Here is a 24,291-nt window from a genome sequence, read left to right on the forward strand (position 1 = left end):
ATCACCCAATATATAATTATGTAAGTATAATCATAATGCTGTTCAAGTATTCTTGTAATACATACTATATACATATTAAATATAATGTATTCTCACCTATAAACATTTCAATTATTTGTAATAATTCTATTATATATTATAATAGAATTGTTATTTACATTGTATGTATATGCACATATGGACATAGAATCAGAGAATCATGGAATGGTTTGTGTTGGAAGGGACCTTAAATCTCATCCCATTCCAAACCCCTGCCATGAGCAGGGACACCTTCCACTAGAGCAGCTTGCTCCAAGCCCCATCCAACCTGGCCTTGAACACTGTTTGGAACTGGATGAGCTTTAAGGCCCCTTCCAGCCCAGCATCATGATTCTGTGATCCTGGCGGTGCAGTTATGCCCTCCATCCCTGGACCACAGCATTCCTCCTGGAAACTCTCTGCTTTCAGTGGGATGCTGTGCAGGATGATGTCCTGCTCCTTGCCTTTCATGTTCTTGCCGCACATCAGGCGTTGCCACATTCCCAGAGCAGAAAACCAATGCCAGTTACACTCCAGAGGCTGCCTAGACTACCTTGATGATTTCTCCTCTAGCAAGGAAAAGGGATGCAGGGAAACAGCTGAAAAAGCCACAAACACCTTAGGGAGGTCCTCAGAGAAACGGTTCCCAGCACCCAAAGTGGGGCAGGAAATGAAAATGCTTGCAGTTGGGGTCAATAGTCACACGGTGTCCTCTTAACTCCGTTTTGCTCCAGCCCTGCAGCGTTTTTAGGTGCTTAGTGCTGGGCTTTGGCAGGGGGGAAGCGTTTTCAGACCCGGATGGAAGGTGCTTCACTAATACAAAGTGAGCATTTTCTGTTTGCATGGGCAGGTTTTGCGTTGGAAAGCAGTGTTTAGTCGGGGGGAAAAGCCAAGGGTATGACCTAAATGGGTTGGATTGTGGCTGGGGGTGTTTTAGAAAAGCCCAGAGGTGGGTATTCCCAAAGGTCCTACATGACCCAAAATGCCCCTGTTTCAGACTAAATCTCAGCAGGGAATTGCCCTCAGCACTCCATGGCTGAGGCTGGAGGGCTGCATTCACTCCATACATGTGGTTTTGCTGCTGTCTGGGGCAATGGGTCAGGTCTGATGGGGATGCTGGGGGACAGGCAATCAACCAGCACTTCAGAACCTCGACCTTCTCCAACTTCCACCCATTGCAGCAAGGTTAAAAACCAGCTGCCTAAAAGACAAAGCCCAGAGCATTCCCTTCCCTCCCTGTCAGGCCAAAGAGCCCAAACGGGCTCCTAGCCAGACAGATACTGCCTGAACAGCCACAGACAGCCCAATGGGGAGAGCATCCATCTATCTGTCCTTGCCCCTCACTGAGCCATCAGCTTTTAAGAGCAGGGAACAGTACTTAGGAAAAAGAATCCAAACCTCCAGCTCTTTTTGACTCTGAATCTGACCCCAAATGATGGATGATTCATGTCCAAAAGAGATGAAAAGAGCTTGTGGTGACTTGAAAAATGATTTTTCCAAGCAGTGCCAAGGGGGAATGGGAGACTCCTGAGAAAGCAAAGAGGAATGCACCAAGCCCGAGTGCTGGAGATGAAATCTGTTGCATCACATAAACTGTGCTTTGAGCTCCAGCTAGATGGGGAGATATGAAGACAGCACAAAGAAAGGCCATGTCCATGAGTTCTCCACTCCAGATTGGGAAGATTAAGTCCAACTGAGCACCAGCAATTTTATGTACTTCTCCATTGCTTTGCTATACCCACTCTCCTCATGAACCGACCAAGGAGGGAGTGTCAGCACATAGATGCCAATTGGAGACATGGAGGAAACAGATACAACAGCCAAAAGTCATTAGCTGAAAACACTGGGTTTTAGAAGAGCCTGAGAGCACTGGGGCTTTCTAAACCCTCCCATTGTATTGCTCTAATAAGTCAAGTGTTCACAGCCCAGCCAGCAGACACACTCCACAGCATCTATTACCAGCGTGTTTATTTACAGAGGCAGCCACTGAGCCGAAGCCAAGCGGCGATGCAGAAAGCCTGAAACATGGGGTTAGAACAGAGCTCCTCTGCCTGGTTTTAATTTCATATCCTGTGTTTGTCATTTTCTTTTGTCTTTCGCCCCTCCTCCCCATTCCTTCCTCAAGGAATGGACTGCCCAAAGCCAGCCTGGCAAAGGGGAGTTTTCCTCTAGGTGTCCCTGTCCCCATTTGTATTCTCATACGAAGACACGTGTCTGTGCATGCACACAGATGCACTCTGTTCTGGCCTTCCCAGTCCAGCATCACCTTTCCATTACCACAGCAATCTCCTGCTTCCCAAAGCACTTTGTAACTCACTGTTATGAGCCTCCTCACTTCATAATGTCCCCTGCTCTACCACCCCCAGTGCAATGTGGTCACCAAGTGCCATGCAGGAGGCCCTGGCTATGCATGGGGACAGGCGATGAGCTGCAAAGCCATGGGAGGACACTGTGGATGATGTGATTTCACTGAGCAGGCACTGCACATGGATTGTACCTACAGCTCTGCAGAACACTCATCACCTGCTCTTAAAACCCAGGAAGGTTGTTGGATTTGAGCAGAAATCCAGCCTCACACACACACAGAGGCAATGAGTGCCCCACTGTTGTTCAGGAGACAGCACTGTGTCTCTATCAGCACATACCTGCTGCAAACCTGCTCCTCTCTCTGCTTGGAGTATTTTGCATCCCATGTGGAAGGAAAGGAACAAAAAAGCCCTCCAGGCTTTGTCGGGGAGAAATGCGTGGTCACAGTAACACAGCACTGCCTTTCCCAGTGGGAAGCTGGGGGAGGATAGAGAAGAATAAAGCCAAAAAGAAAAGATGGGAGCCATTTTAAATGAGAGGAAAAACTTACATTAAATTATTGCTTTATTTCAGGAGCTATGCAAGTCTCTGACACAGTCCACCCTGCCCCTCCCCAAGATGCCATGCCCACCCCAAACAGCCCAGTGAGGAGGGGAAAGACCTCAAGGGATCCTGCCCGAAAAAGGAGCCTTCCCAAGACTTGGAGCTACAGAGGAGTCTCTTAGTTAAAAGAAAGTCCCCAGCCAAGGCAAGCTCTCCCACCCAGCAATGTCCGGTCCCACCACCATCCCCAGGAGATGATGAAGGGTGGAGGGAAAGGGAAGGGAAAGCTCCAGCCCCCGTGTTTTGAGAGATGCCTTCCCTCCAAACCGTGCATGAACACAGCATCAGGATGTGCAGACCATCAGGATCAGGAGACCATAATGGATAGGGCATAGGGAGGAAGTCAACCAAGAGATCTGCACAGGGTGGGAGGAGAGGAACTGTGGCAAGATGAGAGTGACCCAGCTCTCCCTCACCTCTCCCCCCAGTCCCTGCCTCATCGGATGCGGAGGTAGGAGGGGATGGAGTAGTTGAAGAGCAAATAGTCCATTTTGTATAAATTAAAGAGTCTCCTTTGGTAGAAAGGGCTAATGTCCTGGAAGAACTGGGCCGTCATGTCATCTGTCGTCCTGGTGGTCTTGGATGAAGACGGGAACTTGATGCTCGTGTCGGCCCCAACCAGCTGCAGGATGTAGTTGGCATCTTCAGCCAAGGTCTCGTACTTGCCCACCACATCGTAGTGGACGATGCAGGGGTGGCAGAGCGAGTGCACCCGCTCCCAGTGCTCATTGAAGGGCTCCTCCCGCTGCGTCCGTGGGTCCAGCAGGTAATAGACGAACTCCTCGAAGCGCACATCATCGCCACGCTCCAGCGCCGCATCGCTGGGCTCCTGCCGGTGCCGCCGGATGATCTTGGTGCCGTAGCGCTTGTGGAAGGCTGTGTTGTAGCTGCGGGTGAACTTGTTGCGATACGCCGAGACCAGGCGCTCGAAGGGCTCCCGCACAAAGAGGAACTTGAGGTAGCTGCGCAGGCGGTGGTTGATCTCGGGGATGCTGTACTCGGAGAGGGTGCGCAGGTTGGACGAGACGTGCGCCTCGTTGGCAGGGATTTCCAGTGGGTCCCGGTACTTGCCTTGCCCTGTCAGGACCATCATCACCCGCTTCCAGTTAGTGCAGGCCACTTTGGGCACGTAGCAGTAGAGGAGCCCATGTGTGTCATCCACCACCAAGTGCCGCAGGTCATCCGGGCGCAGGAGACGCCGCTTGCGGGTGTAGCGGTTGCAGATGTTGCTCAACAGCTCCCGTCTCTGCTGGTGAACTGCCTGCAGCGACGACTGCTCAAACTAGGGGGAAAGAAAGAGATGGTCACCAGCTTGGCCATGGCAACAGGGTTGGAACTAGATGAACATAAGGTCCTTTCCAACCCAAACTACTCTACGATTCTATTTCAGTCATGCCCTACACACAAGACTTGGCCCACGACTGTCCCCATTCCATCCCCTTTTCCTGGGTATGGCAGTCACCCCTGTGGGATTTTGGGGGATGGTGTTGACTTTGAACACAGCTTGATTTGGTGCATTTAAGCCTTCTATCTGCTGGGGGCAAAAGAAAAAATAAAGTGTGATGAGGAGGCAAGTTAAAGGGGGTGAGGGAAGAATGGGTAGTGCAGAGAGTCAATAAAGGGAATATTTGTTACAGCATCCCCCTCATACTGGGCTAACACTGGGAGGTAAGGTGGGGTGGCAGGGCATAATGGACGTGCTGCTGAAGATGACAGTGGAGCCCTTCCTGAGTGGTTCAGGTTTCTTCCATATGGGCCAGTCCAATGCCTCAGCACTGGTCACAGCCTCCTTTGTCCACAGGGATGAGGAGTCCACATATGGTCCTTTGTCTTTATCCCATCTGGCCTTTACATTAAGGCCTGGCAGCTGCTGCATTGACTTCCCCCCTCCAGATATGGGGACGTGACCTTTCCTGTCATGGTTTTCATCAGAACTCCCAAAACATCATTAAAACATCTGGGGAAGTAAACTGTTTCCAGGAACTCCGAGGGGGAATGTCCCTTCCTCCTCCTCCTCCTGCCCACTCCTTCCCCATCTTGCTCACGAGGGGTGAAAGGTTTCACATTCAGCCTTGAGATCACCACTGGAAACCTCCAACAGCCTCAACCACAAACACAACCAGCTTCACCACCCGTTTCTTACCCCGGGGGCTGCTCTGGCCCTGTGGAGATGTTGCTCTAATGCAATGCAATGACCCCCATGTAGCAACATGACAACAGCTCCTCCTGCAAGGGATGGATTGTTGGATTATGGACCTCAAAAGAAATAACTTTGTCCAGGTCACTTTAGTCACCACTTTCTCCAGGAAGCTCACAGGCAGTAACCTGAGTTAGGGGCAGGAGAAAGCCTCCCATCCCTCCTTCCAAAAGGGGGATGATAAGGGAAAATGTTTAGGTGGAGGAAATGCAGGTTAATGGACAAGAACTGCTATCAAGACATGACTTTGACACTGTTATTACTTGGATATGAAGAGGAAATGACACATAACACCATAGCTGAAGAAGCATTCTCATAGCTCACCTCCCTGCAACACAGCCAATCCTTCCTGTAGAAACATCTTTAGTTTGCTCATTTTGGACAAGAGACAATAGTCCATCACCTTTTATCACTGGAACCCCCTTTTGCAAGTGTTAAAGAAATAAAGAGGCATTCTAATAATGTGATTATTTTTTTTCCCTTAATTCCATAATTCAGTACTGTTGGATCAGAGGTAGACAGACATACCCTGTCTGCAGGCATGGCAACAAAGAAATGTGACTACTTCTCAATAGCCACCCACAGGAATAAGTGCAAGTCTTGCAGTTCTTTCAGAGCATAACTGCTCCCTTCATTTCCTTCTCTTTAAAAGCCAGAGAAATTAACTATCCCTTTTAAGGATGGAATATCAGGACATTCCAGTAGCATTAGGGATTGCGGGCACCGCAGCCAAGGAAGTCCACGCTTGCTGTTTTTCCCAGAGAAAATGTTAATTTGGCTGCTTATAGACATAAAAGTATCAACCTAGACAGTAACACAAAGCATCATGTATGGAAATGAGGCCAAGCAGTGACTGCAGTTTGTCCTGCTGCATAATCCTTGCATAGGCAGGGACCCACTAAGCCAACCTGGAAGGGAGCACTTCCCTGCACAGACTGTGCCTGGCTGCCCCTTCTTCAGCAAGAGTGGCTGGCACAGGTCAAGGTGATAGAGAGGGCTCAGACAGACCAGGATTATAAACCCCAAATGGCTGGGTCCAGGTTTATATATATATGCATATACATGCGTGTACATATATATAGCACTCAATCTACTAGCATCTACCCATTATTAGCTCAGAAATGCAGTAATGATGCTCTCGCCCTGCCATGATGGCCCAGAGCTGGTTTTGAAGGTCTCAGATGCTGAAACCTCCCAGGTTTGCCCAGCTCAGCCCACAAGTAATGAAAGCATCTGCCCAAGAGCCAAGTTCTTTATCTACAATTACTCCAAAGCAGTGTGATCCTTCCCTATGGACATGGCCAGAGGTCCAGCCATGGGGATTATGGGGTAGTCAGAGACAGCTCAGTGCCCCATACACTGCAGGAGTGAAAGAACGCATCAACTCCCATCACTCCATTCACTCTTCACCCATCATCTCCCTTACCTGGTCACTCTCATAGAGGGCCTGGAGTGGGCTGCGTCCAGCTTTCCCCTGCCAGGTTGATCCCATAACCCCATCTTCTGCTGGAAAAGGAGAGAGAAAAATCAGATCTTTTAGTTCACTGACCACCACCAGACAGAAGCTCATTTGTTCTACAAGCCCCAGATGGCATCTTTTGAACCTAAATAACCACAAGGAAAAAAATCCAAATCCCATCTTCATTTTCATGTGTTATATTTTGCTTTAAGTGAAAACTGCTCCAAAAGCACAAAGTCACCAGGGTCTAAAGGAAACATCCTTCATTTCTGGAGCTGTAATTAGTGGGAAATAATGGCCTGACCTCACCAGATTTCATCAGCAGTGCCGGTATGCTTGTGTGCTTGTGGGAAATGACACTTCCTGCAGCACTGCACTGACCGAGATGTGACTCAACATGAAGGTTCGGGTTCTTCCTCAATCCCCTCTATCAGTTACCCCACAGGAGGGTGAAACAGCATCTGTGCTAACGAAAGATAAGTGCAAGACCCAACGTATGCAAGATGCTCATCCCAGAGGTGCCCTGTTTCACACTTCCAGGCTCAGCCCTCTGCAAATGACATGGAATGAGATAGACCTTGAAAACTTAACTCACTGCAGGTCCAATCTGCAAGCAGAGAGCACTGAACCCGAGTCTCATTCCTTGCTGGGGCTGATAAACTCCTGTTTAGTTTAAGAGTGTGACCCCGCTGTCTGCAAGCCCTGCAGCGCAGCAGACACTTCTCCTATATTTAGTAAAGCAAAGTGGAGGCGTTTGGTTTATAGATTAACACGTGCATCAACCACAAAACCTTACTTAAGAAGGATATAACAAACCCTGGCTGGTTCACACTGACCTGAAGCTGCTAGAAATGCAAATTGCTCCTACTGGTGCTGCGCTGGGATGCAGGGAAATGCCATCCCAGGAAAGGCTTCAGCGTCTGGTGTAGAGTCAGGTCATGGACAAGGGTACAGGACATGGGCAGGGTGATAGGACAAGGGGGAATGGGTTTAAACCTAAACAGGGGAAGTTCAGGTTAGATACAAGGCACAAGTTTTTCCCTGTGAGGGTGCTGAGGCGCTGGCACAGGGTGCCCAGAGAAGCTGTGGCTGCCCCATCCCTGGCAGTGTTCAAGGCCAGGTTGGACACAGGGGCTTGGAGCAGCTGCTCCAGTGGAAGGGGTCCCTGCCTGTGGCATGGGGTTGGAAGTGGATGATCTGTAAGGTCCCTTCCAACACAAACCATTCTATGGCAGGGATGGAGCAGGCTGGCTTGGCTGGAGGCTCCTTAGGGTGAACAAAAAGCACATCTGCAGTTAAAGAGTGGAGCAGGCAGAGGTTGGGCAGGTCAGATCCATGCTCTGATTGCTCCATGCTACACCTTTCAGTGCTGCTGAGGCAGAGGAACAAGCCTGGCCAGAGCCTGCTGCACTCCACATGCCTCCTGCCAACAGCCCCAGCAGAAATACTGCAAGATGGATCTCCTCCAGCCTTTTCCCAGCGCAAGAGCTGGCGGGGAACAAGGCGCCTTCTCCGGACAGGAGCAACCCCCTTGGGATCCCACTGTGCTCATGCTGTTACAGGCTTCCAGGAGGAAAAATGGGAAGAGAAAGCAACAAAGGTAAAAACCACATCACCAGGACGCTCCTGTGTGGCTGGAGGAGCCAGAGCTGGCAGTGGATGACTCCGGTGCTCCACACTCACTGCATCTGTCATCCAAAGCAATGACACCATCCCTGCCGCAGGCACACGCCAAACCCTTCTTTCCCAGCAGCAGGTTTTCATAGGCTCCAGCTGCAGGGAAGCCTCCCACCTCCTCAGAAACTGCTGCTCATACTGCACCCAGCATCCCAAGGAGAAAACCAGGCATGAAGATGAGGTCTGGACACAGTGCTAAACCCTGTGACACAGGGGGATGCAGCAGACGCATCCATGCGCAGCATGTGGAGGGCAGCAGCCAATGTATGTGCCCCTGGGACCAAAGCATCCATCCTCTGCAGGGGTCAGATACCCACAGACACCTACAGCCAGGGATGTGTGCTTGAATGGAGACTGGAGACAGGCTGCCTGTACACAGAGCATCCTCAAACCATCCGATGGTTCAGATGGGCAATGGCACCTACACATCCCTCTTCTTCCACTCATTCATTCTGAAAGCAAGTCACTCACTCCATTCCCTGTGCTTACCCACCCCTGGGATGCTCCTGGGACTCCAAGAAGTTTGGGAAGGCCAAGGAATACTGAAAGATATGGCAGTGTTGAGGAGGGAGTATCATCTGGGTAAAGTAATGGTTGGTGCTGCATTTTGGCACCACTGCCCTGAGCACAGCAGGATCTCCCATCATGGGGGAGTTGCCAAGATATTTGCATCCTGGCTTTCCTCCGGACTTTACAGCTTGTTGCTGAGGTTCCCAGATTCCACCACGTGCAGTGGTAATCCATGAAAATTGAGCATTGCCACAATTGCATCCGAAAGCAAAGATAGCACTTAGCCAAATTATATCGAGTTTCTGAGGAGGAGAAAACATCAGCCCTTGGCAACTGCTGGGTTACCACTTGGATCACGAGTACCAAGACAGTGTTTGTCCATGACCCAAATCCAAAACGTTTTGAAAAAGGAAATGTCCCCTTTGTGTCCTCAAAGGATGAGGTAAGGAAATAAGGATGGTGCAGAGCAAGTGACCAAAAACCCCCATGCCATCATCGATGAGAAATCACTGAAGATGAGCCTGAAAGGGAGCTCAGACCCATTTCAGTCTCCTGTGCTACCAGTGCTTCCAGTGTTTCCTTCAGAGCTTAAAAAGGCAACGTGCTCCCTCCCGCCTTTCCCCCTATAGCACAGATCTGCCCCATCAATCCCCAAGTTATTCTGCAGTGGGGTGACACCGACACTGCAGCAGGATCCGTGTTTCAGTGACTCGCCAGCTCTCTTTGGAAAAGGCTAAAGTGAACCTTTAGGTGTGCTGGCTGATTGCAAAGACAGCCAGACATGTGTGAGGCGAGGGAAAGCCTGGATCATGCCCATTCCAGCCTTCTGGAAGCACCAGAGAAAGGATTTGCTGTTTTGGCTGCAGAGACTCCTTGTTACGGAGGGAGGTTCTCTGCAATGACGACAGCAAATCCAGTGCCTGAACCAAAGAGCTTGGCTTGGAGACAGGGCTCAGGCAGCAACAAGCCTGCCAGGCTGACATCAGCATTACCACGGCTTTGGAAAACAGTCTGGAGGACAGAAAACAAGGAGAAGACGTGGGTGCAAGTAGATAGGGGAATAAAATCAACACGGCATTGGCAAAGCGCAGCTCATACCCGTGCAACCTCATCTGTGAGTAAAATAAGCCATTCCCATAGATCAAGCTCATGTGGTAGATGTTCACCCAGATATAACGCATGAGATACAGCAGACAGCAGGAAATAGGCACTTCAGGCAGAGGAGATGAGGTTTAAAAGGCGAACTCCAAGGGATGCAAGCAACTGGAAAGCAGGCAGCATGCACATGGGAAATGCTGGGCAGAAGGCAGATGTCCAGTAAACCATCTCTGATGTTTTACTTTGGAGTAATGAGTTGATACAGAAATAGAAGGAACTGATGAGGCCAAAGCATTAAGAAAGGCAGGCATGGCAGGGAGCAGAGACACCAAACAGGGAAACTCAAGTTTTTTCCTGGACCAGGGGAGTGGAAATTCAATAGAGTTTAATGTCACAATGTTGGAATTCAGCAGTTTCTGCTGCTTTGCTGCTGGAAGTGGCAAGAGGTCCCAGATGCATCAGTTCTGAGCTATCAGCTTCCAGTCATCTAAAAGGGCAAATGAAGTCCTGAAACATACCAGGTATTTGCCACGGAAGCAAAAAGATATCAATACTATTACCCATAGCACTGGTACCCCTCACCTGCAGCACTGACAGCTCTGCTCTCCTGGGACCAAGGCAGACCCAGAGCTGATGACAAGGGCTGTGGGGCAATCAGGCGATCCCAGGACTTGCTCCCCATGGATGTGTGTGCTGAGCCAGAATGGGAGAGTCCCTTGGGAACAGGCCAGCAGAGAAGGATAGGAAGTGTTTCACATGCAGAACATCTTCATGCCCTGACTGAAGTGCCAACTTGGAAGAGGTCTGGAAACCCCAGCTCTGTGGGAGTCTGGCCGAGATGCAGCAGGAAGAATCCCAACTCCTTTTGGGCTGGAGGATGGAGCTTTAAGGCATTTTCCAGGCTGGACCCTGCAGCCACGAGGAGCCAAAAGCTACACTTGTGGTCTCCAATATGAAACACTGAAGAGGGTTAAAACCTGGAGATTCAGTGGTCTCCAGCCAACAGAAGTGAAGGGACAGCACCCATGAGAATGCACCCAGGGGCCCCAAGCAGCTCATCCTGACCCCGCTGCTGTCTCACAGCCCCAGCTTCACTTCCTGTTGTGTCTGCCCAAAACCTAAAAAAAGACAACAGCAAATTGTGGTGCCTGCTCACCCAAAATGATCTGGCTGAGGGATAATGACAGCCTGCAGCTCCCTGTGGGTGACTGGGGCTCCTGCCTGCTTGGGCTGCAGGAAGACTCAGCTCCCATTGCAGTCCCACTGGGAAGCGGATGCTCTATCTCAGACCAAAAACCCCCTCCGAACCTGGGGAAGTGGGATGTGAAACCATCACATTTGCGGTGGGTTTGTGATGGATTCATGTTTGTGATGGCTTCACATTTGTGATGGCTTTGTGATGGCTTCACATTTGTGATGGATTCTGGATCCGAACATAGGGAAAGGTATCAGTGACATGAACTGGCTGCCTGGCACACATGGCATGCATGCAGCAGGGAGAAAGAAGAGTTGCCAGTGAGAAACAAATAAGAACAGTATAACTGCTCTTTACCCAAAGGAGAAACAACAGCCAGAGCTCTATAGTGTAAAGGGATCAGTCACTGGGAGAGCCAGAAATGAGGACCTGGATCTCTGTGGACACAGCAATGAGCTGTTCCAGACAGCACTGACGCCTCTCCAGCACCTGCAATGGCAATGAGCAAGTGCTTCAGTCATAGCAGTGATGCCTCACTCATCCCTGACTGCAGAAACGCAGCCTCATGGAGACAGGCTCCTTGCTGTTAAACTAACTGTACCCAAGAGACACAGAGAGGATCCTGCCATCTCATTTAAGAGAGTTACTCAAAGCCAAGCCCTTGCTGCAGCCGCTGGCTGCAAATCTCAATTTTAACATCCAAGAGGGAAACGAAAGCCCTGCTTGGAAGGCTCAGAGCTATTGGGTTGAGCAGTGCTGGTCCCAAGGAAGTGGTTTCATTCTAAGAAGCTCTGGCTTTTCTGCTTGGGCTCATACTGGTGGAGAACACATTTGTTCACTTCCACATAAGCACAAGGGCTGGTTGTTGGGTTGGTTTATCTTAAAGAGAACTACATTGAGAAACAGAGACCCAAAACCCACAGTCCCACAGCAAACTCCAGTTACTTAACATTGCTGAAGATAGTGACCTTTCTTTGATGGAGATGCTCGAATCAGTGACCGCTTGCTACTCTACATGCTGCATTCAGCTGTGAAACAGCACGGTAATACTGTCATTCACACCCCCTCCAAGTTAAGGGAGCACCTCTGAGAGTTAAAACCAGCACCCATCACTATTTTTACTCTTACTGTAAGGTTTTGAGTTGGGAATGCAAACCTCTGGCTTCAGCAAAGAGGCAATCCAATTGACTTGGAATCCTGCAACTGCTCATTTGTACTGCATCTAAAAAGCCAGGGATACAAGAAACATGAAATGCTAGAAAGGAAAAGCAATCCAACAGCCACAGGCTTGATTTGCTTAAATGCACCCTTCAGCTTTGTGAATTCAGACACAACCAGCTCCTGGGGCAGGTCTGCAGGCAGGCTCATCCCTGTCCCCTGCAAAGCCATCAAGTGATTTAACGGCATCTCTCCATGTCACCAGCTGAGCACAACCCCCAGGCATCAATATAGGACCTGGAAGCTCAACTGCCCCTCTGAAACCACTGAATCAGTTTTTCTCTCACCAGCATTGCATCCTAACCTTCAGGCTCAGAAACTGCCTCCAGGTAGCTTGGGTTTGGGCCATACAATTCCATTTTCAAGCACAGACACCACATGGATGCCCCCATTGTTATTCCTCTCCATCTCCAGCCAGGAGCCACCTCTCACAAGGAGCATCACAGCATCTTGGCAACTGTCATTGGTGTCACACCCCCCAGGAACACAGACAACCCAAACAGGCCTGTTCCCACAGGGATGGGGATTAAAACACACACCTGAGTCTGAAGCTCAACTGCTTGTCCATCAAAGGGTTTAATGAAGAGTATTTCATTCCTTTCACCATTATGAGATCACTGCTACACGCTGGCAAAAGGCACTTCCCCACTGGTACCCACACGAGCTGGGCTGTAAAACACATACCTGTGCTTGCTTTGGGGCTGAGCAACAGATCATTGGGACCTTTGGCTCCTTGTTTAGAGGTCCTGCTGAATGAGATGAGTACAGCATCATACCCAGAGACAGGAGTGCTCTCCATCAGGAGAATGCTCCAATTGGTGGTTCAAGTGGTCCTGACAGAAATTAAGCCAGCCAAGTGACTTGAACTTTGCTGGATCAGACAGAACTGAGTCCCAGCAGCACAGGGATGCTTGAAAGCTTAGCTCAGGCTTTTTTCCACCGCTACATATCACCTACCATCCCCCCCCTGCCAGCCCTTCTGAAACAGCCAAACCAAGTAATTCCACCTTTCAGCACTTAGAAACTGCAGAGGGATAAACACGGATGTATTGCAAAGAGGCTACCCACAAAGCTAAGGGAAAAGCCACAGATAAAAGCAGCTTGGAGGCAAACCTGAACTGGGCAAGACAGGACGTGCCTATGAGGAGGTTTACACAGAGAACAGCCCAGGTACAATAGGCTTTTCGCCCATCAGCTCAGATGGATGACCCCACATATGCTTCCATATGGGAGATGACGGTTTTGAAGACCACATGTACCAGCGTCACTTAAAAGTGATGTTTTACCTGCTGTGCCGAAGTATCATTTCAGGGTGAGAAGAGGGATGAAGGCTGCACAACGATGGAGCCCTACCAGCCACTATGGCACAGACCTTCCTCCCCTTTTCCCCAAAGGACACTTTTGGCTTTCTGGGAACCTTCTTAAGGCCAACTCCAAGCAGCCACAGATGGCTCTTGAAAGGTGATGGGACACCCCATCCCCAGCTCTCATTGTCAGCCCATGTCTCTGCTGATGAAGAACCCCCAGTACCTCCTTTCCAGCTATGTTTCTAACAAGAGGTATGACAGGCAATCACCTAAGGTGGCACTTCTCACTCCTGAGGAAGCCCTGCTGTACAAACCTCTCAGATAGGAGGGAGAGCATTTTCCAACCTCCTTCCAAATGCACATGCTCCATAGATACTATCATCCGGGCAAACCCTCCTGCAGCATTTCCGGTCCCAAACCACACAGCTCCTATGCACGCAGAGATCTTAAGGTATTGGGCATCATCACAAGGTGTGCAATCCCTTCCTTGCAGCTTCTCCAGAGTCCCAGGGCTGTGTGGCACCAGTGCATGGTAGCAGCAGCCAGGCTCCCTGGCACTAAGGACTGTCTCCATCCAGCCAAGAACCACACTGTGAAGAGGGGACAATGACTCACTGTTTTACATGGGATAATTTGACTGACCATGCCTCCTTTAATGGGAAAAACCATTCCCTCTTCTCGGGATGTGCTCTGCTGGCAGGCAGCAGTCCATGGGCAAGACCTGGGCAAAGGAGTGAGATGCCTTCAGGAAATGTTAATGCAGGGTGTGGATGAATGTCCTAAGCTATTCTCTATGGAAAGTGATGGATGGGATGAGTACATGTCCTGCTCTCATTCCAGCCAGACAGGGAACAGCCGAGCCTGCCAGAGGTTGTGGGGAATGTCTGGGGTGGAAATGCATAGCCTCGGGAACTGAAGTAGGACCAAACATCCAAGTACACCTGCCTTTATCTGTGCATGAGATGACTGATGTCTGTGAGATCCTTGATGTCTGCAGAGTCATCTGCTGTCTGGGACCCTGTGCCATGGCTCACAGGATGGCAGTGCCTCCAGCATGCTGCACTGAGGGATGGAGCTCTCTCTGCCTTACACTGGGGCACGTACACCATCCACAAAGTGCAAATCACTCACAGCCCAGGGCCCTGAAGCACAGAAGTCTGAGTGCAAACAGGTGTGGGCAGCTCAGAAGCCTCAAGGGTATTCAACCACAGAATCCCAGACTGGTTTGGGTTGGAAGGGACCTTAAAGCTCCTCCAGCTCCAACCCCTGCCATGAGCCAGGACCCCTTCCACTGGAGCAGCTGCTCCAAGCCCCTGTGTCCAACCTGGCCTTGAACACTGCCAGGGATGGGGCAGCCACAGCTTCTCTGGGCACCCTGTGCCAGCGCCTCAGCACCCTCACAGGGAAGAGCTTCTGCCTAAGGTCTATGATTCACTCCTCAGGGATTGCTGTGCCTTTGGCACACACCATGGCTGGAAACAGGACGCAAGGTGAGGCCAACCACTGCCACATCACAGCCTGCATGTCCCATTCAGCACCACAGGGGATGTGAGATGGGAGCGGGGCAGCAGGCCAGCATTCGGAGCTATTTTGGTTTTCCTCCAAACCACTAAAAAAGAGGGATCTCTGCTGAATGCTCTCCAAAGAACCATGGCAAGCACTGCTGACAACGTCACCTCCATGGTCCACTTCTATGAATCCTCTTACAGATCCAGCAGGAAGCAGAGGGCATGGTGCTAGCCTTTCACCACCCGATGTGTGCAAGCCAGAGTGACCCTGCTGGCAGTCCCACCAGCACCCTACAATGGACATATCCCACTAGGCTGCAGGGACACTTACGTGTCAGAAGGGACAATGGGCTCCTGTGTGTGTTTTGCTTCTCGTGCCTGGATGCCAAACCCAGCCCACAGAGTATGTGCAGTGCGAGCTCAGCATCCTGCAGTGAACACTGGGTTAGGAGCAATGGGTCTGCAGCCAGCTCCATCCTTCATATGCTGCACAAACTGCTCCGACAGCAGCCACAGAGGCACTGGGAGGTCGGGGGGGTGTTGTCAGCATTGTTTTAAGCCGCCACAAAAAGAACATGAAACGCCTGACATGGGATGGGGTCTGCACAGCCTGCACTAGTTCAGATTTCTGCTGAGTGTCTCACACACTGGGAAGGAAAATAACCATTATCCCAACTATTTTTGCTCCTCTTTTCCCCCTCCCTCTAACAGGAGACAACTCCAGCCTCTACCAAGTGCCTGGAAGAGACTCCTGAACCTGACATCCCTGCTCCATCCAGGCTGCAGCCAGATGCCTCCTGTTCAGGGAGTGCGGGCTGTAGAGACTGGCAGTCGCTGGTTCCAGAAGCGACTATGATTGAGAGCTCTGTCTGCTGGATGTGCTTTAAAACCATTTGAGCATCACTCCTGATGAACCGGGAGGTTCTGCCAACGCCATTAGGAAGATACTAAAATTACATACGGAAGCTCTTTGTTTTCTCTGAAGCCTCATGAAAGCTCTTTCCTCTCTTGACTCCTGCTTTCTCACACGGCCTTTGTTTCCTCACTTCTCACTAATGGCACCTCTTGGACCAACACAGCGTCACCAGCCATACCCAGGGACATACCCAGAGACATCTCAGGCTCTTGTTTGTCAAGGAAGGCTTTTCAATCCCAATTTAAACAACTTGAGTCCAGGATCATCCAGGGAAACTGTAATCAAGTGATAGAAAAGGCTGACAGCTACGGGGTTAGCTCACAATAAATCATGCAGAAAGGGACAGAAAGAATCCAGCTGCTTCAAGAGACGTGCCAAAGGCATCATCTGTGGGGAACGGAGCCAACAGCAGCTGGTCTGGACACTCTGGACAGTCCATCCAGTGCTTCTTCTTACACTCTCCTGTCTCCTCAATGGCAGGATGCTCTGCTCACCTAGTACCAGCCTGAGCCAGATGTCAGGATGGTTTAATAGAAGGATCACAAGCATCTGAGGAGGGGGGATATATTTTGCTGGGGCAGTGTGCCCAGTTCTCTGCTGTCACAAGCACTGTGATTAAGATCTTTATTGGAAACAGAATTCCCAGTATCCAGCAGGAATACAGCCCTCTGCGAGCAAATAAGATATCTGTGCACAAGTACCCTGCAACTTCATGCTTCCAAATGGTTAATTCCTCCTAAGAGCCCTGCCAGAAGCTTTCCAAGAGCAATTTCTCCTTCCCATTATGCCTGTCGCTCTCCTGGCCCCAGCTGGCTGCCAGCATATATAATGCGAGCCTGACCCGCCAGCATTTCCATTCCTTGTCAATAAACTCCTCCTTTCCCGTCTGCTGCTCAGCAGGAATTGCAGCAGAAGGGCTTGTGCTGGTAGTGCCAAAGCAGAGATTCCAGCCGGGATACACAGCGGATGATTTTCAACTGGTGATGCTGAATCAGAGACCCAGCATCTCCCTGTGCACTGCGGTGCTGTCTGTGCCTCTGCAGCACCCATCACCGGGACAGGCTCAGGCAAGTCACTGCTGCAGAAAGCTCTTGGGCTCAGAGAGCAGCATGGATCTACCAAGCCAAGAGACCATCTGCACCAGCCTGATACCTTCTGCTCAGCTGAAGCCATGTGCTGCGGGACCAGGACTTGCTCAGGACCTGCCTGCAATCAGGTCTGCTTCAGCAGATGCCTTCAGCACACAGGTTACCTGCACACACATAGGAAGAAGGAGTCTGGCATCACATGGCTCCAGGATGTGATTGTTTAATGTGCTTCAAGCCATCTTGTCAGCTCTGCAATTGACGGAAGCCTCAATGAACAGATCGAGCAAGAAATGCACATGCAGCAAACCCTTCCCAAGGCAGCACCCTGCACGCACTGGCTCTGCTCCATGGGTCTCACCATGCTCTGGGCAGCTGAGGGGCTGTGTCCTGCCTCTCTAAATGACAGCAGGTTGTTAACCTGGAAGACACTGCCACAAGATACACACCAAGAGGCTGTACAGTGCATTGAAGAGCTGCATGAGCTTGTAAAGAAGGCCAGGAGTGAATTACATCTTCCTGGAGACTAGGGAGAGCCATCTCCAGCACGTAACCTCTCAGCACACAGCCTGCTTCTGCTGCATTTAATAGTGAGCATTGCCTGAGGCCACCAAAGAGCCTTGTCCCCCCAGCCAGCATGTTTAGTGTGATACAAGCATCTCCAGGGACACTGCAGCACTGGGACGCAATGGATCCAGCAGCACTGGTAGCAACTTGCCTGAGTGGTTGTTGGATTTGCCTCTCCGTTGTCTGTGAAGCCTTGGGAATGCCTGAGGGCAGCAGATGCTCTGAAGACATCTCTGTTTTACAGGGAATGAGCGATCAATGGACACCTCAGGAAGAAGGGAAGTGGGGGTCCTGCACCTACACGCAGCAGTAGCTGTTCATGGGCATCTGAAGCAGAACTCCCCCAGCATTGTCTGAGGCTCACAATGCCTGCGCCTGCTGATCCTATTAAGCTAAAGGAAATCAATCCCTCCAATACTGCCAGAAGAAACTTGGCGGAGCCCCAGCAGTGAGTGTGCTACCCTGCCCCATTGCCAGAAGGAGCAGCCCAGCGCTGCAGACGTGTGCAGGACTCAACTCGCCGCCTGCTCGCACCATACAGGAACATGACCATGCAGAGATGCTCCCTACGGCCAGGGGAGGGGGCAGAGCCCGTAAGGCACCACAGTAAGAGTGCAGATGGGGAATTGCTGACCCCCAACTGATCTGTGCTTACTTCCCAGGTCCTGCATTGAAAAGAGCCCTCAGAACAGGGGAGCCAGCCCTAGAGGCACCCACTCCCTGCAGATCCACACAAACATCACCTTTGAACCTCATGTCAACATCACCCATCTTCATGCAAGGTCAGTGAAGCAATATCTGGCTGGAGAGCAGGCTTGGATCAGGTTTCCTAGTAGTGAGGCCGCAAATCCACAGGGAGAGCAGCATTCCAGGGCAGACCACTCAAACCCACTGCCTGATCCCTGGAAGGGCTGGGAGAGCAGCCAGGAGATGGAGGGCTATAAATCAACTAGCGTTTACAAAGAAGAACAAGCTGCGAGCACTGTTGTGACAAGAGGCCTCAGCATCCCTCTGTCCTACAGGTGACAAGGGACCCACATGCCATGCCCTATGCACTGCTGTGAAGGTCCAGAACATTCCATGGCACACCTCCATGCTAATGTACCATGAGTAGAGTGACCCATCTGATGTGCCCAGGCTAAAGCCTTGCTGACCTGCCACTGAAGTCATTGCAGGGATAGTGCCACCTTAAATCAGAGATTAGTTAGGGTTGGAAAGGACCTTAAGATCATCTGGTTCCAGCCCCACTGCCATGGGTAGGGACACCTCACGCTAGAGCAGGTTGCTCAAACCTATGACACATCATCATGAGGGCTTGGTGATGGTGACCAGGCAGAGCAGCATCACTGGGAACACTGACTGCATTTGTCTCTCATTGCTCCAGGGCATCACGGAGCATCACTCACAGGGTAGAGGCAAAGCAGAGGCTGGGAATGGCTGGTGCCTGAGGTCAGGAAGGACCCTGGGCAGACACCGAATCCACACACACTCAAAATCAGATTCTCAACCATTTCTACTACCAAACGGTGATTTTCATCTCAGCACAGAGCTGCCGAAGGATGTGGGTTATGTGGCCAGGCTTTCCTGCACAGGTGCATGGTGATGAGCCCTCTCGATGCATATATCACTGCCAAACCCAAGAGCTGCTGCAGTACTAACCTGCAAGGAGAAACACTGCTTTCTTCTCCCAGGGAACACCAACTCCCACCTCTTCCCAGCCAGGTTCCCATCAGCCTGCCCGTAAATTAACAACTGTTTATCTAATCAAAGCTCATCCAAACATTATGCTCAGGGGGAAGCAGGAGCAGGCAAGTCAGGCTGCAGGAATTCCCAACTGGCTGGCTCAAGGCTGGGCACCTCTGTGCCCTGAAGCTAAACCTGCTCCGTGCCATCCCTGCAAGCTAAAAGGTGTGGATTTGAGCAAACTGAATGGATTTTGAATTCCTTTTCCCAGGCAAGGATTTGGTCCATTGAAATGCAGGCAGATCTTTGCCTCTGAGCCTTCAAAAGGTGGGAACTGAAAAGGGTTTTAAGGCAGGGGTATTTAAAGGATATTCACCCCAGCCAGGGGGAATGCAAAGGGACTGGGGAAAATGAAACCTGCTCATTTCTATGCTGGGGGAGAGCTTTGCTTCCCTCACAGTAACCTGCCCACCAGCATAAAGATGTGCCCACATCGACTGGTCCTGCCAGGCTGGGCGGGCAGGAGGACAGCACCAGGTTCAAGGTGGCTCTCCGATGGCATGGCTGGGGTCCTGATCACAGCCCATCACCAACTTAGAATCACAGAATCATAGAAGAGTTTGGGTTGGAAAGGACCTTAAGGTCATTCAGTTCCAACCCCCCTGCCATGGGCAGGGACACCTCACACTAAACCATGGCACCCAAGGCTCTGTCCAACCTGGCCTTGAACACTGCCAGGGATGGAGCATTCACAACCTCCCTGGGCAGCCCATTCCAGTGCCTCAGCACCCTTAAAGAACTTCTTTATATCCAATCTAAACTTCCCCTGTTTAAGTTCAAACCCATTACCCCCTGTCCTGTCACTACAGTCCCTAATGCAGAGTCCCTCCCCAGCATCCTTATAGCCCCCTTCAGATACTGGAAGGCTGCTATGAGGTCTCCACGCAGCCTTCTCTTCTCCAGGCTGAACAGCCCCAACTTTCTCAGCCTGTCTTCATACAGGAGGTGCTCCAGTCCCCTGATCATCCTCGTGGCCTCCTCTGGACTTGTTCCAACAGTTCCATGTCCTTTTGATGTTGAGGGCACCAGAACTGCACACAATGCTCCAAGTGAGGTCTTACAAGAGCAGAGCAGAGGGGCAGGATCACCTCCTTTGACCTGCTGGTCACGCTTCTTTTGATGAAGCCCAGGATACAGTTAGCTCTCTGGGCTGCGAGCGCAGACTTCTCACACTGAAAGTCCATTCTTTAGGCAGGACAAGTCAGAGCCTGGGGCTGAGGGCACTGTGTGAGGAGGGACTCTGTGCTGTTTGCTTTTTGCAATCCCTGCACTGTCTGCAGGGCTCAGACTCACAGCACACAGCAGGGCACTGCTGTGCTCTGCCAGGTTCAGCCCAGTAAGAGGGGAGCAGGAATCTGGGGGCTGTTAAATGAGGGGTGTCAGTTGTGGATATTAACCACTGCATCTGGCTACCAGGTCTCCTTGGCTTGCTGGTTCCATGCAAAGCTGGGTTAATCACAGAGCCACTCCTCACACCGAATCCCTTGGCTCCCTTTCCCTTCCCTGTTCCCATGTCCTCTGTGTGCCCCCTCAGAGCATCACGCTCTCCTTCCAACGCAATAAATGAAGCATCGTCTTTGCTCCCTGGCTCATTAAAGCTGTAAGAGAAATAAAATCAAACCACATGTTCCAGCACTACCTCCTACGCTGGGTGATCTCCTATGGAGGGCATGCAGAAAGAGGAGTTTATCTGAGCAGTGGCCACCCAGCTCCTGGGATACAGAGCAACTCTTTCATCCCACCTTTGCCCATGTAGGGCTTTGATTTAGACGGAGATTTTGGCTTCCCAGTGGAAGTCACAGGCAATTGGGAGATGGAGAACAGAGTGAGTCCAGGCTGCAAAGGAGACATTTGGGGGTTGAACCCCATTTATCAGAGCTCTCCAAATGATTTTAGTGGATCATTTACTGGAATCATATGGGGTGCAAACAGAGCAAAAACTGGGCCAGCCAGAATAAATCATGAAAACCAGCTCTGAAGCAAGGCATCTGCAGAGGAGCATCACGGAAGAGGGACATCTGCATAGGGCAGCAGCATACGTAGGGTGCATTTAGCAATACCTCCCACCAGCCATCCCCCCATGGAAGGATTTTAGTGCCAAGGGGACAGATGTATTTGAAGAAGGGAAAAACTAATAGATCCATGTGAAACAGCAGGGAAATAGCAGAGGGCTTATAGATGAATCTGGACTTGTCCCAAAGCTGCAGAGGCAGAGACAGTGTCCCTGCTTACAGCAGTGCAAGCTCCACATGTGCAGGTACGTGTATGGGAGAGAGCAGACTGTTATGGACCACAGAGGGTGGGAATTCTGTGTTCAACTCTCCATGGACGCCAGTCCCTCCATCTATGAATGATTTTACTGGGGGGGGGGGGAAATATCTTCAGATATTAAGTTAGCTCCATTTTCCCTGTTGTCAGCACCAGTGCAAGCTGGAGCTAGGCATGGCGATGCTCATCCCAGCGATGCTCCCTCCCTCTCAGACCACTAACATTCTTTAACTGCCTTTAACAAGGAAAGTTTTGGGCCTCTGCCCAGCTGTTCCTCAAAGCCTTAATGTGAAACATCCCCCCTTTGGCCCCACAGAGGTATTTGGGGAGTTAAGCTCTTCTTTGGGTACTCAGCTCCAAGGGGGAGTAAGAGGAGTTAAGCACCTAATGCCTTTGTAGTTTCTTGGCTCCTGACAGAAGCCCTGGGTAGGACAGCTGTATTTGTACTGGGATTAAGATGGAGGGTTTCATGCTCTCCATTCGGATGCTTGAAGGATGCAAGGACCAAGAAAGAAACTCCAGCATGTAATAAACCCAGGAGTGCCCTGGCCGCTGTGTGAGCACTCATCTCCCTGGCTGATGAGCACCACAAGGTCCTTCTTGCACCTGCACAGGCAAAGGACTTATGCTCCCAGAATATGTTTTTGTGGAGTCCCTTTTGCAGGATAAAAAGGTGTTTGGGGAATGGGGACAAAGCAGAAAGTGCAGGTGGAATGTGCTGCCAGAGAGAAACAGCCAGAGGGATGCTGGAGGGATGAGAGGGCTGGATCCACCTGGAAGAGCCACCGAAACATTAAGCCTCTTCTGCAGGCAGAGAGTTAACTCTGGGTGTGCCAAGTGCCCTCCTTCCCCCTCCCAACTCTCTCCCACGGATCAGAGATTATCAGAAGCCATATGAAGCCAAGAAGGACTAGAGAAAGCATTCCTCATCCAAAGCCTGGCTCTCAGGAGCAGATGGGCTTCATTACTACCCTGCCCTCAGCACTGAAACGGGCAGATTCTTTTACCACAGCAAGTCACAGCTACAGCATTTCATGTCTTCTTCAAACACAGCTTTCTACCTCACTTTACCCAGTGCCTTGGCTGACAAACATCCATGTCCTTTGAGCACTGGCTCCTCCTGCATTCCAGGCATCCCAGCGCCATGACCAGGAACCTGAGCTGGGCAAAAGTGCCCCATTACAAAAGCAAACAAACCAAAGAAGAAAAACCAAAACCATCTCAGAGCACATCCTGGATTCCACGTCCCTGCCCCTCTTGCAACACTGACCAGGGTGAAAGCAGCATTATCTGGATGGGTGAGGACATGCATCAGCCAGCTGCAAATACTACCTGGTCTCAGAAAGCATTGGCTGGGTGAACCATGCTCATGTCCCAAGGCAACGCCTGAATTTCAGCCTCAAAATACCTTTAAACAATGGGAAGGAACTGAAGTCTAAAATAGGCTCTTTCCTGTCTGGGAAAAAAAATCCCCGCTTTGGAAGGGTCTGCTAACATCTGCATGTCAGTATCTGTGTTCAGGCAAGGTATAGGTACATTTGTAGGTTGAGAGTCCTCAATCAAATCACTTATAAACTCTACATCTGCAAGTATTTGTCCCTCCCAAGGGACAAATCTTTAGGCACAAGGATGGAGCTGACCCAGAGTTCACAAGAGCAACCACAGACTATGGATGCATAGCTTAGTAAACCTGAAAGGCCACGTTTGCAATCATCAGAAGCAAGAGCTTCTCCAGGACCTGCTTGTGCTGGGAGATGCTGGGCTGGGCCATAGGAAACCATCCCAAAGAGTGGTGGCAAAGGGTATCTTCTACATCCATCTTGGCACATCAAAAGGCTGCTAACCACACCAAAATGATAAGGCATGGTTTCCTGCCTGTGATATGTGCTACATGCTGCTAAAGAGAGGTAAGGATGGGGCAGTCAGACAGAACTGGAGCAGAAATAAAGCAGCATGTTGAGATGGAGGGGGTTTCTTTCTTACTGGAGAAGGTGATTCAGCGCTGGAAAAAGCTGGAAACAAGAGGAAGTAGAGCATGCCCTGTTACACAGGCTGTAAGCCTGGAGTGAGCTGAAGGCCAACAGGACAGACAGGTTATCACCAACCTGAAGTGAGCAGGAAACCCCATGGATGCGGGAGAGCAAGGACTGGCCTGTGTCTGCTCCCTGGTACAGCCAGCAGCAAGGAAAGCCAACATAAAACAGCCAGGGATAAAACAGGCTGCACCCTCAAGCACACGAACCCACAAGTTGGACTTGATCTTAAAAGCCTTTTCCAACCTAGTTGAGTCTATGATTCTATGTGATGCTATCCCTGAGGTTGGCAAACCCACCGAGCCCACTTCAACCTACAGGAGAGGAACAATGGGGGATTCTGCTACTGACTCCAATACAAGCATACCCAGCACCAAAATAACCAACTTGGTGGCATTTAGCTATTTCAGCACACGCTGGAGCGTGGGTGTTCCTAAGACAGAACAAGAAACCCTTATTTCAGCACAGCCATGGAGGGCAGCGTAAACCACTCCAGCACACGACTGCCCCAATGGAGCTACAAGTGGGAAATACAAATGGAGCAGTTTTCTTCCCATTTTCCTTCTCCCTGAGCTCACACTT

General features: G+C 50.7%; 1 protein-coding gene across 4 annotated transcripts in view; it reads right to left on the bottom strand.

Annotated features, from left to right (window-relative positions):
• Positions 1–2,869: 2,869 nt before the first annotated feature.
• The window catches only part of CHST13 (carbohydrate sulfotransferase 13), a 36,522-nt gene continuing 15,100 nt past the window's right edge, over positions 2,870–24,291 (bottom strand). For 2 of the 4 annotated variants that reach the window (XM_031042951.2, XM_034065901.1), the window contains exons 2-3: positions 6,552–6,628; positions 2,870–4,210 (exon numbers count right to left, since the gene is read on the bottom strand). In XM_031042951.2, the coding sequence (XP_030898811.1) occupies positions 3,365–4,210; positions 6,552–6,617 (912 nt within the window). In that variant the 5' untranslated portion in view covers positions 6,618–6,628 and the 3' untranslated portion in view covers positions 2,870–3,364. Of the gene's footprint in view, positions 4,211–6,551; positions 6,632–24,291 lie in introns of all 4 variants that reach the window. The other 2 variants (XM_034065902.1, XM_034065900.1) reach the window with 1 other exon arrangement.

The sequence above is a fragment of the Melopsittacus undulatus genome, chromosome 9, assembly GCF_012275295.1.
Source record: "Melopsittacus undulatus isolate bMelUnd1 chromosome 9, bMelUnd1.mat.Z, whole genome shotgun sequence".
Classification (NCBI taxonomy): Eukaryota; Metazoa; Chordata; class Aves; order Psittaciformes; family Psittaculidae; genus Melopsittacus; species Melopsittacus undulatus.